Raw genomic sequence first — 16,890 nt, 5'->3', positions numbered from 1 at the left:
TGCTTATGTGCAATTATGAAACCCGCTCACACTGTCGTAGCCACATTCCCCAAAACTTTCCCATCAGCGCAGACTTTCTGCTCCAAGAGTCAGAAACCAGATTTTCCCGTTTCCTGGAACTTCCCTGATAAGTTTGTTTAAGGGAGGTCTGTCGCTCTGGATGGGAAAGCTGATATTTTCCTGAGTGTTTTTCATTGTTAACATAGGCTTTTCCTGACATTGGTGATAAGAGAGCAGCTGCAGAGATTGTTCTTCCGCTGTCCTCTGAAAATTCTTCCCAATACTGACAGTAGATATTGCACCAAATAGGAAGGCACTAAAACAACTGACAGACACTGAATTGCAGGATTTGTCAGTGATAACATGTTGAAATCTTGGCCTCTGTCTATCATTCATTCGGTCTTGACTTCGTGAGGGGCCATGAAGCTTTTGAGAGGTTTTCATTAATCAGGTGACGGCTACCATGTCCTGTACAGACTGTGAAACCCTCTGGGACAAAGTTAGGACAGCAACAGGCAGATTCTTTTCACTATCAGTTACTGTTTTCATTAACTGACTCGTCATGTCTTGAAAATACTAGGTTTGTCTGATGAATACATCCTTGTAGCTGAGAAGCTGAAACTAAACTAACTAAACTGCTGCATGGGTCTATGGATAATAATGTTGGTCTGTTGGCAACAAGTATCTCAACAATTATTAGCCCATGAAATCCAGTGCAGACATTAATGGTCCCCAGAGGATACATCTGTGACTTTACTGATGCCTTGACTTTTTTCTAGCATCCTCATGAAGATTGCAATGACATTGGGTACAGGGATTCATGGTCCTCAGAGGATGGACCCTGCAAACTTTGGTGATCCCCTGACTCTTTCTTTTAGTGCAACCTTCTGGTTTACATTCATGGCTTTTAGTAAAATGCATCAACAACTACTGGATGGATCGTCATGAAATTGTGTACAAAAATTCATGTTCCCCTCAGGATGAATTGTAATAAATTTGCTGATTGGCTGATCTTTCCTCAAAACCATGGACATGTCAGAAATTTGATTTGGTTTAAGACCAAAATACCTGCAAAACTAATGACAGTCCCATCAGCTAGATTTCGGACTAAATGAACTTAATTTGACTTAAGGCTGATGTCAAACTATGCCAATCAAACAAATCCAGTGAAATGTTGCTGAATAACAAAAGGGTTTAGAATTACTGACATCAGCAGCCAAATATTCTCTATTAATTGCAACCTGAAGAAGAAGCTATGGCATTAAATTCAATAAATTATGGCAGAATTGTCAGCATTGCGCGATATCTCTTGGGATATACGACTGGCCCCGGAGCTTGGGTGCACAGAGCATAAATGTCCTCATTAGTGTTAAGTGCTTTCCTCATATGCTCCCTAATACCCATTCATGGTATCACAGCATGTCAGCTCGCCCCGAGGAAGCTGTCAGCTACAGATGTCAATACCCCCGCTGACCCCGCTCCCTCCCCCCACCACTGCACACATGGCACTGGGGGATTGTCCCCCCAGAACAAAGGAGTGGGGGGTTTCTGTGGAGAGCATGCAACCAAACATTCCTGTCACAATGGGGAGAGTGGCCGGCAGGTTCAATTGGTACACACTTTAAACTGTGCTTCTATGCGATCCTACTGTGCTTGAAAACAAAGCTGGAGCTCCACATTCAAAAGGGGTATTTGGTGATGCCGGGGTCGTTCGTGGTGGTCCAACATTTTAAGAGAGTTTCTCCTATTATCTGCTTTGTTGCTGCCATGTTGCCTGAGACATAAACCACTTGAAGCGTACTTTGGGCAGAGATCTTCAAGTTGAAAGATTGATGGCTTTCTCCCTCTTCAAAAACTTTAAAGTTGTTATGTTTGAAAGTAAACAAGCCTACTGCTGCTGTAAATAAACTGGGGCGAGCGCCATGAGCTGCAAATCTTTACCATTAATCTCTGCAAGAATAGTCTCACTCAAAGTCCAATGAAACACTTCAGAGAACATTTTCTTAATTGCCCATGATATCCCTTTTTTTTTTTTGCTTCTAAAACAGAGACTGAGACTGTGCTGAATCCCACACCAAACTAAAAACTGAATCATTTCTTCTCACCTTCCCAATGAAATTTTGACTTTCCAGGAATCTTCCAGAGAACTGACTTCTCAACTTCTCATGTCATTTTCTGACAGTAATGACGCTCTGAGCCCATAGAGCATGGATCCGTGTTGCAGTGTTGGTTGAATGCAGCGCTGACAGTGATTTGACGCTTTTGTCTGTGACAGCCGCTGCTGCCCGTGACTGCCTGGAAACCTTCAGCCAGGATTTCAAACCAGATGCAGGACATAATCCATACGTAGAGGTACTGCCAGAGCAAAACACGCCAGAGACACAGAGCAGGCGGCGAGCTGTCAAATGTAAAGTAGAGGCATAAACTGATGCGCTTACCTATTACACTAGGTGCGCCGTAACGTCGGGTACTTGGCGTATCCGAGAGAAACGCAACCTCAGAGCCGCTGTGTCACACTTCACACCACCCGGGCGCACATGTTGCTAGTCCCCACCGAGAAATGTCACAATCATGAGCCGCAGCGAGAAGCCAGTGAACCCCCAGCAGCGGACTCCCCCCCCCCCCCTCCCTCTGGCCACTGGGAAGCGACACAGTGCGTCCAAGCGCCGGATGAGATGCGCAGGGCGCCACCCTTTGCCGGACCTCCCCGAACTCACCTTTTTCCTCTCTCAGCCTTGACGCCGTGGATATGGGGACATGAAGCAGACAACTCCCCCGCCTCACGGCAGCGTGATCCCCGGCTCCGCTGGCGCCGAAACCGCGATCGCTCCTCAGTGCGTGGTGCGCAATTAAGAGGCGCGCAGGACGCCGGTGCCACCCACCACAGGAGGTTTTCTGTGGTGAGTGTACGGACAGGGAATTTTAATGAGGACTGCTGCAGAGTTTCCTCCCTCGGCGGAGAGTCGTGCTCTCCCTGTGCTGAAATCCACTGTCCCGGCAGGAAAAAACAAAAAAACCCTTTAAGTTCCCTCACAGCGGAGGAGGATGAGGAATGAGGCGTCAGTGGCGCAAGCACCTCCTGGCGACCTGCCAGTCAGAGAAGTGGGAGATTGGCCCACCTCTGTGGGGACACCTGTTGATTCAAAGCATTGCAGACACCGGTCCTGACTCAGTGGACACTAGAGGCACCTGTGACTGATATGTCACTTATTGTGTCTCATGATGTAGTGATGTAGTAATATTTTAAGTCATTAACTGAGTAAAAATAGTTAATATAGCTTCTTAAATGCCAACATTTGCTTCCTTGTTTTGTTTCATTATCAGATAAATGGATTTATTAACTTTTTAACCCTTGATCAGACATGATTTGGGCTGTCCTGGGTATGTGATATTATTTTTCATGTTTAATTGATGTATAAATAAACTAAAGAGTCATTTAAAGAAAAAGATGGATGAACTTTCAAACGATGGCTCAAGATGGTGAGGCATCTGAGTCCTATTTTTGAAGGTTGGAGAATTAATAGGATGGCTGCAATCATTTCTTTTCATGAGCATCAATTGAAGTTAATGTTATATAATAAATGTCCTTCCAACATAGGTCAAATCTGATGATTAAATTAAGTTTTTTTCTACATTGTCTACTTTGAATTATCCCAAAATAGACACATGTTACACAGTTTGATAAGACTCAGAGTGCTACAGCTCATTGGTTCACAATCTGGGGGTTGAGACCCATTGATGGGGTCACTGGATATATTAAGGGGTCACAAGAAGATTAACAGGATAACAAGACAAATATTTTTCTCTTTGATTTTTTTTAATTATAAAATGTTGGGTAGTTTTACTTCTTTAAATGATCTGAATCTGAAAATCACAGGTCAAACAGCTCACAACTTATTACCATATATGAACTTATGTGACCAGGCGTCCTAAGAAAACATTGGTCCAGTTTGCTCGTTATTCAGAAAAATTGGGAACCACTGCTGTAACCAAATAAGCAGTAGTACCGTTGGTGGTAAAGAGGGAAACTTAAATGTTCTTTTTTGTGCAGACCTCTCCTAGTGACCTTTTGCTACTCCCTACTTTGCTGGAGGCCCCTGGAGTCTGAGTCATGTTTCCCCTGTCAGTACAGCTCTTCCTCGTCTAATCCCACACCTCTCAAACAGCAGCTCAGCCCTGAGTCTGTCAGCTGGTCCATCTATTCTGAGCTTAAACCACTTATCTGTCCATATGGGAGGGACCAGGGGCCTCTACCCTCAGCTGGCACCCTGGTATGAAAGAGCACATCACTGTACCAAAGGCCTAAACCAACACTGGGTAAACAAAATCTGGTGTTTACCATATGGGCAGATCAACAGCCAGTACAAGAGGCTCATAATAACTGGGTGGGGGAGAGCATGTGTGTTTGACCCAGGTTTAAGAGTTTAAATGAATTTCATCAGTCATTTCAGCTGCTGGATGACTTCTTGTTTATGAATGAACAAGACAGCACCATTAAACACAAGAGATCCTATTATAGAAACATAATGGCATATTTTATTTTGCAAAAACAATAAAAATGATAATTGCATTGACTTCTTAAGCATTCTCTAAGCATTTCATGATCCCAGATTTTCAAAAATAAAAGAGCAAATCAGACAGTCACTTATTCAATCTGTTGAAGAGATCATCTGTAACATCATCCAGTCATACAGTGACGGTCTACTGCCCCCTACAGATCAGAAAATACCACTGCACCCAATTACAAAACGTGACTCAACATTTTCTGCAGACCTTCATTGAGCCATCCATCACAGATAGAGTCTCACAGTGCAGGCAGCAGCAACTGAAGTGCTCTTGTATAAAAATGACAGAAAGACACAAGCAGTGCTACATTTATTTTATTTTCACATATGAAATAAAAGACAATCTCATTTACACTCATTTTCACAGGCGATAAGGATTACAATGACAATATTTAAGAGATACAATTCACGTCAGACGGCTCTTTTTCAGCCTGGACGTGTCGGCTGCTGCTTTACGTTTACGTGACGGAGTACTGGGATTTTCCTCCGGAGGAGCTTCACTGAGGTAGTACAGCTCAATAGGTGGAGTTGGCTCCTGGAGAAAAGAGAAAAAGGCAGCGTCAGACCATTTTAAGCATTTAATCAAACATTAAAACTGACCTAATCTGACTGCTATCAAGATAAAGTCACTTAAAATTATTGAGACAAACTGTCAAAGTAAAAGGTCAAAGTATCTCATGCAATTATTTTTCAGCTACGTTACAATGGCCACAATGCGTAAACAAAACATTTGTTAGCATCCATCTTTGCCACGCTTTGTACTCTTGTTTAACTTTGGCATTCAGCCCTGAAGCGACATCTTGTTACCTTCACATAAACATTACAGAGAAACACCTGAGATTTTGTCCTTCATAAATAATATTAGGCCAGTCCAGTGATGATCTTAATGAAGGGCTAACCTGCATGAGGTAGTCTGCGATGTACTCTGGCTTCAAACACGTGACTCCTTGGGAGGTCGCCTCTGATACATCCACTCTGAAGTCCCCGGGCTTCAGCCGGCTGAAGTCTGCAAACAGGTGAGTGGCCTCTTTGTACAGGGATGGGGAGGGACTGGGCAGGACCTGGAGAGAAATTACAGGTTAGAACTTCACAATTGTGGGAAAAAACCAAACCAATGAAAATTTGGTTGAAAATATAGGGGAGGTCTTGGTAAGGCAGGGGACCTGGTAAACAAGGAGTTGCTGTCCACTTTTCCATTTTGTTCCAAGTCATCATGCTATTCTGTGTCCTTGCATATGCTTCATTCATTTGATCTAATAAACATCTGGCCTATTTGCTTAGCAGTTATTTTCATTCTTTGGCCAGCACCTTGCACCTACATGACTGTTCTCTAATGTGAGAACTGAAAATTCTCTGTTTTAAAACCAGTGGTTTCAGGTTTCCCACAGTGGTTTGCAGCAGAGGTGAGCCCCCCCCCCCCCCCCCCCCCCCCGAAACAAGGGCCACATCTGCTAACATCACAAAATCTAAAGATGTATCTTTTTTTCAGTTTTCTGCTTTTTGGGTGGACAGAGATTCTCTCCACTGGTTAACACGCTGTCTAAAAATCTTTCCCTCTCATATACATGTTGCTCTCTGGCTGATTTGATAACTGCAGTAGCGAGTGAAGGACACATGATGTTAGACTTTACAATAAACAAGCGCCAACCTTCGCTCCACCAGACTGCAGTAACCGCCTGAAGCCTGATTCTCTGTTCTGGTCGATGTTCAGCATGACTGTCCAGCCACTGAAGGCACCCTGAAAAATAAAAAGGCTCATTTAGAGAGAAATGTTTCATACTCAGTCTATTTAAATTCTCAGGACGTGCATAACACAGTAACAGTGAGAATTGAGAATAGGCCCTGTAGCGTTAACAGTGTATGTGAATGAGTTCATAAGTACCCCTCGTTCAGAGCGTCCCTGCAGGGTTTTCCTCCAACGCATGGCAGCCGACGCCAGTCTCCTCTGCTGGGAGGTGATGGAGGGCAATGCATCCAGGATGGAGCTACTGCCCCATTCATACTCATCCTCCTGGAACAAACAGATATATCAATGAAAATACCACCTGCCTCTGATCGTTTTGTGATAGAGGTGGATGAGTGAAAATTTGTGCAACTTTGGCTGATAAAAACCTTAAAAACTGCAGTATTCATACTAGTGACGTTCTATTCTATATGCCGCTGCAAGCTGCTGTAGATTATTGGAAGGTTTTAGAAAACCAAGACTACAACACTCAGACCACATTATGCTACTGAAGCCAATTCTAAAGGAAATATACAAAAAAAATATCTGTCAAAAACAATCTTTAGTCAACATTTAATAAACATAGCTGAGGAAAATCCTGAACATCAAAATGGTCAGTAACAGTCAGACCTTTAATATTATGAAAAGTGGTCAGTAAACCATATCATAAATATAACATATTAAATCATTTTTGTGGTGGTTTCAATATCTTAAAAAGACCTCAAATTCTTATTTATTTTTTCAAATTATATTTGAAGATCACTGCAAATACACTGTGTTGATAGTTGTCTTCTAGTAGCACTAAAACATTAAGGAGCAAATCTTCACATTCAGACCTGGATGAAGCGACCCACAGATCGGCAGGCCTCCAGGTACGAGCGGTGCAGGATCCATTTGCCAGCTGCCATTGCTGCCAGGTACTTCTCGTTGCGCAGAGGAGTCCCTACGATGATGTGGGAGCAGCTGGAGTCAAAAGACTGCTTGTCCAGGACAACACCACCTAATATACAGAACAGAAATAGAGACAGAAACTGAACACAACATAACATAGGGTGTATCTAAACAGGAGTTATAGACAGATTATAAAAAGTTCCTCAAACAGCTTTTCTTGATGTTTCTAATATTTGTAAATGATGCATTCTGGGAGAATACACTCTGTAAGATTCAAACATGAGTCAACTTTTTGTGAGCAGTGAAAACCTGACTCATCTGATGATGCTGAGCTTCTGCTGGAGGACATATTCCCAGACCCTGGAGGCAGATCCAGCTTTTCAGTCACCAGGGACTTCTCTGACTGCAGGCCTGTGATTTGTTGCTTTTTTTTACTGCAGCATGATGAAACACTGTTAGAGCCCTAATTAGCTGCGAGACTCACCAAGCTCCTCTATGAGGTGACTGTAATCAATGCGTTCCTGAGGGCTGAGGGAGGAAAGCTGAAATCTGGGTGGCTGCTTTTCTTCCTCTTGCTGCTCCTGAGAGAAAGAAACAACTTTTTAGCACCAGCAGCTTGACTGAGAGAGATGGTGCAGTGATGCTCTGTCGAAATCCATTATAGTTTGAGTTTCCAAAGCCAATTTATACTTAAATCCACGCTGCAAGTTAATTTCCATCAAGATGCATCAACTTGTTCATGTAAATATGAATCCTTACCTGTGGCTCTGGTGCTACTGGGGGGTTGGCAAGAGGAAAGGCGATGCTGGGGGCTTTAGGAGTGAGGATGTCATTTCCTGTCTCTTTTGATGGAGGGGTCATGACTTTCTGGCCCAGGTGCTGATCAATGACATCACAAGCAGCTGGGAGAGGATATTAGGGATAAGTGATTATTTCTCCATTGTATACATGTACGGTGTCATTACTCTCTTCTGAACGAGACTAACTTGAGAGTTGCGTACATTACTGGGTTGCACCAATTACTGAGTGTGAGAAGTTATAACTAAGCTCAGTGTAAATTAACAGTTGGTGCAAATGTCTCCTGATCTCTTACCCATCTCCACCAGCTCAGAGTCTGTCATGGAGTTCCTCATCTGGGAGCCGTCTTCTGCAGTAGGGGGAGGTGGAGGAGCAAGGGGCTCTGAATACTGTGAGGGACTACCAGGCCACTGTAAATTGTCAGCCAGCTTGGCTCTCTCCTCCCTGGCCGTAGGGTCATCCCAAACTATCTGCTCACTCTGGGATGGCTCTGTGTTCAGGTCCATGGCTGCTTCTCTGGTAACCCTGGAATCAGGACAGAGTAAGAGTAAAGTCTCAACATGGGAGCTGGATGCTGGACTCATACGTTTGCTTTATGCCTTTGTCACCTCAGAGCTTCTAGAGTGCGCCTGCTCCCACTACGTCCGACTCGGCTCCCATCAGGTGTGTGTGGCCCCGAATCGGCACCTCCAGACCCCATCCTGGTGAGTCTGACTGAGGTTCGCCTCCCTGTTGTCAGCTTGGTGGCTGACATGATCTCCTGGAGCTGTCTTTGCAGGTTCTCTCTCATTTCCAGAGTCTCTGAAATATCTGTAGTATCATTCATCTCTTCTTGATCTACACTTCCATCACTTACACGACGTGGGGTTGTAGCTTCTTCTGTGGCGCTGTGGTCTGACTGAAGGACAGATCATAAAACACATAATTAAATGGGAAACAGATAACTAATATCAAATATTATTATTCAATAGTATTTTGCGCCAACCCAGAAAAATATCCAGTGCCTCTTATTGTTATTATTACACCCACTTTGTTGTCCTTGGCCTCAGTGAGGTCTCTGAGTTGTGTTCGTGTTAAAGGTGGAGACCTCTGAGAGCTGTTGGGCACCTGGCTCAGGTTCAGGCTCATCTTGGGGTTGTAGGTGAAAGGATACAGAGACTCCGGGACATGCCTCTGCTCCTCAGCACACTGCACAAACAGCATGGGTTGATTGTTAGTGCGCGCAGCACATATCTGCACATAAATGTGTTACAGCTTTTTCTACATTTAACTGAACAAAACAACTACGGAGGGGAAACATAGCTGAAACTCCCATCTGTCTCCAAAATTAGCATATCAAAGCTGGTGATGGGATGATAATTAGTTCCTCCCAGTGAGCTGTGCTAAGTGGGCACTGAACGGCAACAGGAGGCACAAAACTGAACCCAAATTAAATTAAACCCAAGTTTGATAACACTTCATGTGCCTTCTTAAAGACGTCGTTTCTTTACAAGCTTGTTTAAGTAACATGAAGAAATATTTTTCCTAATGTTTGATGAGGTTTGCATAACGGCTCGGAAAGACAGGGCTAGAATATTGGCCCTGATCTTTTCCTTGTGGCTTATGACTGGGTTTTATTTACATAGCAGGTCAAGTGAACTGAAAGCTGAATTGCTTCTGATTGTAGTTTCTATATATTAACTAGTCGTGTGACAGACTGGTGTCATGTTTTAGGCTTTTCTTGCCTTTTGTCCAGGGTGTGGTGGGATCGATACCAGCCCCTTCTAGACTTTTATTTTGAATAAATGCTTATTTTACTTGGTTAATTACTAAATCAAAAAGGATTGCTGTTGATCACCAAAATATTTTACCATGAATACTAGTATACTTTTATGTGCAATGATCTGTGATGCTAAAATGCATAATACAGATAACTTATTACTAACTTAGTAGTTTATTTTAAAGTAAATAGGTGTTAGCTCTACAGCATAGATTATCAGGTGAGCTCTATTTATATCAGCTAGTGGGAAACCTACCGCCTCCAGCCAGTACTGGGAGACCACATGCAGTCCTCTCTCCTTCACTCCTCTGTATTCCCGGGTGTTGTCCCCCACTCGGCCCTGGTAGATGTAGTGTGTCACTGTGTCGTCACAAGCCCACCTAAAAACACATTGAGAAAGAGACATATGTACTATTTGCGTCCATATTCAGTAAATCAATAAATAAGAGGAATTTGCAAAACTGCGTTGAATACCTAAAGTCAGCTCCAAGCGAGGCAGCGATAGCATTCAGTTCACTTTGCATTTTGCTCAGCTTCTTTCCCACACAGATCACAACACCACTCAGGGGTCCAGCTTCTCTTTCTGGAGCCTTGTATACAAAATTGGGAGTAAAATTTGCATTAATTGTACATAAAATCATTTCCTGTACTGTGTGCTAGTTAGAGTTTATGTACTGTATTTGGCTGTTTGGTTTACCTCCTTCTCCCTTGTCGTGCTAAGCTGGGGGCTAGCTGAGACTGCTTGCATATCTGCAACTGTATTGCGGCTGCTATTAGCCAGAGCCACCCTCAGGTTCCTGTTGATGACATCCGTCAGTGGAGTCTCCGCCCTCTCTCCTGGCTTGGATCTCCCACCTGGAGTCTCCAAAGCTCCTAGTGCATCCTAAATATAAGAATCAGTCAAAGAATTATCTATTAAATATTGGTGCATATTTACTGCAATAAGCTTTAGCAAAAATCATATCAATTCTAGGACCCTGTTGCATTCAGTCAGTCCAAACCTTGATATCAAAGGAGGGCCTAAAGAGCTGGTCTCTGCTGAGGAAACGAGAGGGAGTGTCCAGCTGCAGCAAGGGCTCCTTTTGAAGTGGCTTCCTTCTGCCGCCCTCCTGGTTCTGTTTGGGGGTACTGATGTCGTCTTTGGGCTTCATCTCGTCCAAAACAGAGCGGAACACTTTGCTCTGAAAGCGACCTAAATCCAGCGGAGTTACAGCCTTACCGCTCTGGACACCCAGCAAAGGGATCTCTGGAGATGAACAAACTGGAGGAGGCATGGATGGCTTCTGAGAACCACCAACAAAACTCTCTTCATCTCTCTCTGTGGAAGAGGAAAGTAGTTATTCTCAAATATAAAACAAAAACAACAAAAAAAAAACCAAAAAAAAAAAAACACGACTTTAACCACTTCAGATGGGACTGGGTCAAGTTATATATTAGTTAGTTTAGTCAGCTTACTGAAAATACCTTGTTTAGTTATATTTAAATAACCTCTTGGATAAGGGTTAATTTAAAAAAGTAAAAGTAAAAACACTAGTCAGTTATTACCTATGATTATTTTTATCCATCATGTTCTATATCCAGCCCATGCAAATATAACAAATATCATGTTTTTCTAAACAGCACAGAGCTACTGATATCGTCTCCTACCTGGTGAGGGTGGGAGGTCAACTAGAAATCGCTCCTCTTTTGCCCTCTGGCCGGTCTGAGCAGACTCTAATATCCAGTGCATGGTGACAGCAGGAAGCCCCCATTTCTTTGCTGCCTGGTACTTCGTGCCCTCGGGGCTCTGCAACACCAGGTGAGTGCTGGCCAGCATGCCTTTCTTCTGGTTAGCCTGGCGCACAAAGTAATCCTGAACACTGCAGGTGAGAGCAAAGAAAAGCTGGAGGTTTAGAAGAGGTGCTTCACAGTGAGTGGGCAGGCCACATGATGATAAAAGGTATGAAGCAGAGAGAGCAATTTTCATACCATGGAGATCAAAATTAAAAGTGATTTTGTGTGTGGTCAGGTGTAGTCATACTTGGCTCCAAGGTGTTTGGCCAGCTCCACCAAAGACTCTCTCTCTGCTCCAGTAAACTGGCTGACAGAGAGGACACAATCCTTGAGAGGTAAACGTCCGTCCATCACAGGAACAGGGGTGAACAAGGGGTTGGAGGAAAGCTGCAGAATACACTCCTTCTCCACACACATGGCCTTGAAAGAGCAACACATACCTATTAGCTGTCAAACCTACAAAGCAGACTCCCAGAGCAAACAAAACAGATTCTTTTCATTATCAACTTATCTGATTATTATTTTTTTTAAATAAATGTATTAGTTGATAAATTAAAAAAAAAAAAAAAGAAAAATATCCGGTCACAACTTCCCAGAGCACGGAGCAAGGTGCCATCTTCAAATGGCTTGTTTTGTCACCTTGTCCTGCCCACACAGGTCAAAAGAAAACAGCATGGCTGTGATCTTACCAGCCAGGTATCAGTGACCACCTCGTCCACTGTGGCCTCCACAGAACAGCCCAACAGCGGCACCACGGCATAGTCGGCCACAACCCGTGTACGACCCATCAGCACCCTGCCTCCATGTTCTGTCACCAGCAGAGAGAGCTGGGCTTCGGCCTCAGCGCCAAAGCCCACAAGAAGGAAACATTTCCCAACAAACAGGCCTCCCTCGCTGGCCTCCTGCAGGGTTGAGTCTGGCTGTAGTCCTCTGGTCTGGTTTGGTGTCCAGGGGTCGGGCTGAGGCTCTGCAAATGTACTCATGGACTTCCTGCTGTTGCTCTCTGTTGCTGGTGGAGGCATGTCAACTGTAGGATAAAAGACCAACCAGATGTTACTGCCAGGCTTCAGATGTCTTGGACATTACAGTAATGGCGTATCATTACACCAAACACCTACACACCTACTGTTGGGTCATCATCCATGTACTGTGATAGCAGATCCTCCTCCGCTCTCTTTTGCCTGGGAGTGCTAGGACTGGCCACTGGGGGACCAACTGAGGCCCGGGAGGTGGGGGTGTGACGGGCCGCCACAGACACAGAGGCTGCAGCCGGGGGCAGACAGTCAGGGTGGAGGTAGCCTGATTCTGGGAGTAAACTGCCTTTGGTGAAACTGTCCAGCAGCCACTGCACTGTCACTACATGGGGCCTGGGAAATAACAAACAGACACATCAGTCACGTTTCAATTATCTAATGTACTGTTTCTAAAGCTTCTAAATTGCAGTTACAAGTCAGACCCAAGATGCTTTTTACAGCAAATTAAAAATTGTACTTGTATTATTTATTCATTATATACTCTTTTTTCAGCCTAACATATTTTGTATGTATTTAAAGACCTTAGGATTCAGTACTTTTTATTGTTTTGTGGGCTGAAAAGGTCAAAACAGACCAAATCTTGAACTGAGGAGGCAATAAATATGAAGAGTATTAATCTCTGGAGTTCAGACCTATGAGTCACTTTGGAGAGAAAGTTCTTGAGGTCCTGATCCAGCTCTCCCATGACCACATGTGTGAGTTCCTCGCTGGGCTGGTTGAAGCGGAGACCTCCTGCAGCGTTCACAAGACGCCGCAGCTTCTCCAGTTTCTTCCCAGGCAGGCCGCACAGATACAGCTGCACAACATTCAACAACAAATCAAACTTGTCCATTACATTATCAGTCAATAATTACCACATTAAAACTGAGGAATAGGAATTTGCCACACTCTATGAGAAGGAATATTTGACCTACCTTACAGCCATCCAGTATATCATCAGCTGGACAGACGGTGAGGTCCAGGCTCTCTATAGGGTCTGGAGCCTCCAGGCGGCTGATGGTGCCGTTGGTGAGAGCTGTGTCGTTTATTGTCATGCTAGCGTTGACAGAGATGTGGCTCAAGCCCAACAGAGATGGACCCTCTACAATTTAAAAAAAAAAATAATAATAATAATAATTCTTCAATACAGTATGTTATAGGCCTAATGTGGCAAATCAGAAACATTAATATAACATCATTAAATATAGTCAACAACGAACAAGTCAAACAAGTGACCCAATCCTTCTGTGGCTCACCCTCCTTCTTGCTGGTGCCAGTAGGGGTAGAAGTGTGCGGTCGAGTGGTCTTTGATGCGTTGCGCTCCACCGTGTACCTGCTCTCGTCTTGACAAAAGCCCTTCTCTATGCTGTCAAACAGCCAGTGCAGGGACACACAATACACATTCCACTTCCGAGCACACTCGTACTTCTGACCTGCAACCAAATACAAATAATCAGCTTGATATACAGCTATAATAATTTTTCTATATACTGTGATGATAAGTTCATAATTGCCAAGATGTTTTATTAAATTATTGGTTGAGCTATTTGTATTTTCATTTATTTTCAAATGCAATAAAAGCTGTAATATCTTACAGCTTATGGAACTTTTTAACCAATGTGCTTAAATTCCTGGTGACTTACCTGTTGGTTCACTAACTATGAGGTGTGTACACTCATTCATTTTGAGCTGACCGGTATAGCTGGCTCCATGCTGCTCACAGAGCCGCTGCACCTCTTTGCGCTCTGTGCTGGAGAGGCCAGTCACACACACAGTACAGCCACGCAGCACAGGACACAGGTAGTCCTCAGTGGGTAGATCTGTATACCTGAACAGACTGGAGGAGGCAGAACCGAGACTCATTTTTATCATTTTAATGTTTTTATTATCCATATTATTAATTGCACAACTACAACTATTATTTCCACGTCAATGTGATACACATCTGTATATACAATATATGGACAAAACTGATACGATGCAACAAGGATCCCAAACCATGTTATGCAGATTTCAGAAAGGACATGCAAGTATAAACAAGGCAGTACCTGTCCTGAGATTTCTCCCAGCAGGCTTTGACCCAGCTGGGCAGCAGAATGGGTTTACCAAGGCTGGCAGCTACCAGGTATTTCTTGCTGCCCACCTCTCCTGCTATCAGATGTGTGACAGACACATTTAGGTCAAGGTAGACCCGTCCACCCATGAGTTGCACCAGATCCATCACCTCTGCCTGCAGAGACAGCCGGACATTCAGTCATAAACATAAAGGACACTTTAGAAGACACTCTCCTGACTTCTCAACTCTTAACCAACTATACAAGTCAGAATGCATTACATTGCAATTTTTGTACTGCGTGTATTACTTTGGGACTACATCTATGTACCATTAAAGACAAACTGGTCCATTTGGTTCCATTTAGTTTATTGTAATTATGCTGATGCTGCTTCATGTTTCACATCACAATCATTCATATTCTCACTGATGTGTTTGGCATTTATTCAACTGCTGATTTCAAAAAAGCAATAATCTACAAAGTACGAAATGCAGGGAACTAACCCGCGATGCTTTCTCCAGGCTCGTGCAGGAAACAGTGACATCAGCCATGGCCATGTTATAGACAGGCTTCTCTGCTTTGGGAACACAACGCTGATGCTGCAGGCAGTACAATACCACCAGTGGACTCACGACTCGGCAGCCAAGCTACATGACAAATGACAGAGTGCGAAGGAGAAGCATTCATCTCCATTATAGCATTTTAACCAATTCCTGTGAAACTCTGGATCTAGGTTACAATGTAGGAGTTATACCTTCTTGCAGTGCAGAAAGGCTGAGGAGGTGAAGCTGCTGAACACAAACAGAGACTTGTCCTTCTGGTCCATCTGTAGAACAGCATCCTCATCGATGGTTTTCAAGTACTTCTCAGACTGCAGCTCCAAAATGGCCTGTATACACACAAGACAAATATTATCATCGACTGCCAAAGAGATAGGAAGGCAACGGCAGAAATATAAACACCAACAGTAAGAGTGTGGTTTACCTCATAAGCCTTGACAGCATACTCTGTTTTTTCTCCTTTACTTTTCACAAACTTAACTATGAAGCCTTCCTGGTCTCCTTTGGACATGGTGAACCTGTACAAGCAACAATGAAAAAATGAACAACACCCTCTGGATTGACAGCAATGATCGTCTACAGAGGACATGTGAATACCATGACTCAGCTGTAAAGCTACATTTTACATTTCAGCAAGCAAATATGAAACTGTCAATATACTATGTGGACAATGTTATACATATAATATTAACCTACAACTACAAATAATCCTTTCCGTTAATATCAGGACAACAGATGGGACCTTACCTCCTCTTGATGGACTCAGTCTGATAATAAAGTCTGTTCTGTGACAGTAATCAGTATGAACTCTAACTAGTCATAGGGAAGTAGAATAACGTTACTAAAGCCTGTCAACAAGAAAGTCATCGGAATATAACAGTTTATTTAACAGACAGAAGCTGCGCTACCTTCCTTGAAAGGAACCTAGTAAACCGGTTAGCTAATATTCAAACAAGTATATATAACTTATAGTTAACGTTAAAAAATGCTTCAAAAGCCATTAGTATTCATACGGTCATAAACGAAAGTTACTAATCTCCACATCACTGACGAAATTAATTAGCATTTTACAATAATTTAATGATAATAGCTCGGCGAAACTGAAGTATATTCTTTGTTGTTATTCGCGCCTTTTGCGTAATTTCCGGTGTTCCCTGCTAATCCGACCGTGTGGAGTCAGGCTCCAGTGTTAAAAGATCCGCAGCAGACTGAGTATTCCACATACATTGTGAAAATGCAATAGAACTTAACTAATACATGGATGGTGTTGTGAAATTTTATGTATGAGCTGTCTTTGAGCAAAGGAAAAAATAAAACACAGAAAGTGTTGATGTCTTTTGTATTAAACAATTGAGGGAAAGAAGCCTCAACATGCACAGCACTAGTCTGGACAACGTTGCCAAACTTGTAGATAGATTTACGGTTCTTTGTACAGCTGGTAAAAGTAAACGTAAACATCAAACATTTTTCTCCATCAAATGAATATTTGTTGTCAGACAGTTTTCCTCTAATGAAATTCATGTCAGTAATTCCATTTTCATTTCCCCAACATGTAAATGAAAATGAAAATGTGTTGTGGCCTGGTCCACACTCTTAGAAATGCAATTCTCTTCGGGAAATACTTGACTTAAGGAATTATGATGTTGTCTCAGAATTAAATGTAAAAATGTATATATTTAGAGTCTCAAAAAGCTACAATGAACTGGTTGTATGTAAACCAAGTGTTTAATAGTAAAACCTCAAAATTCCTAGAA

General features: G+C 43.1%; 2 protein-coding genes across 4 annotated transcripts in view; both read right to left on the bottom strand.

The window, feature by feature from the left end:
• Nucleotides 1-3,044, bottom strand: part of tmem108 (transmembrane protein 108) — a 44,133-nt gene extending 41,089 nt beyond the window's left edge. The window contains exon 1 of one of the 3 annotated variants that reach the window (XM_071484816.1): nucleotides 2,718-3,044. The gene's annotated coding sequence lies outside the window, so the exon portion shown is untranslated. Of the gene's footprint in view, nucleotides 1-2,105; nucleotides 2,381-2,438; nucleotides 2,613-2,717 lie in introns of those variants that run through there. The other 2 variants (XM_071484815.1, XM_071484817.1) reach the window with 2 other exon arrangements.
• A 1,820-nt stretch (nucleotides 3,045-4,864) lies between these two features.
• Nucleotides 4,865-16,297, bottom strand: topbp1 (DNA topoisomerase II binding protein 1). Its single transcript, XM_071484814.1, has 28 exons — nucleotides 16,045-16,297; nucleotides 15,884-15,949; nucleotides 15,561-15,654; nucleotides 15,331-15,465; nucleotides 15,080-15,223; nucleotides 14,571-14,752; nucleotides 14,166-14,359; nucleotides 13,779-13,955; nucleotides 13,458-13,624; nucleotides 13,176-13,339; nucleotides 12,632-12,876; nucleotides 12,199-12,536; nucleotides 11,757-11,929; nucleotides 11,384-11,595; nucleotides 10,738-11,054; nucleotides 10,434-10,619; nucleotides 10,211-10,326; nucleotides 9,993-10,116; nucleotides 9,007-9,165; nucleotides 8,586-8,875; nucleotides 8,273-8,502; nucleotides 7,939-8,081; nucleotides 7,664-7,760; nucleotides 7,125-7,288; nucleotides 6,448-6,576; nucleotides 6,214-6,303; nucleotides 5,465-5,626; nucleotides 4,865-5,100 (listed from the first exon to the last, which is right to left on the bottom strand). The coding sequence occupies exons 3-28, from the start codon at nucleotides 15,645-15,647 to the stop codon at nucleotides 4,972-4,974; spliced, it is 4,554 nt and encodes a 1,517-aa protein (XP_071340915.1). The 5' UTR covers nucleotides 15,648-15,654; nucleotides 15,884-15,949; nucleotides 16,045-16,297; the 3' UTR covers nucleotides 4,865-4,971.
• Nucleotides 16,298-16,890: the final 593 nt, after the last annotated feature.

The sequence above is a fragment of the Trachinotus anak genome, unplaced genomic scaffold, assembly GCF_046630095.1.
Source record: "Trachinotus anak isolate AG129_WGS33_773 ecotype Australia unplaced genomic scaffold, CSIRO_AGI_Tana_v1 ptg000009l, whole genome shotgun sequence".
In the NCBI taxonomy this organism is placed as follows: Eukaryota; Metazoa; Chordata; class Actinopteri; order Carangiformes; family Carangidae; genus Trachinotus; species Trachinotus anak.
The sequence above is the reverse complement of the archived record's forward strand: the minus strand, read 5'-3'. Positions and strand labels throughout refer to the sequence as shown.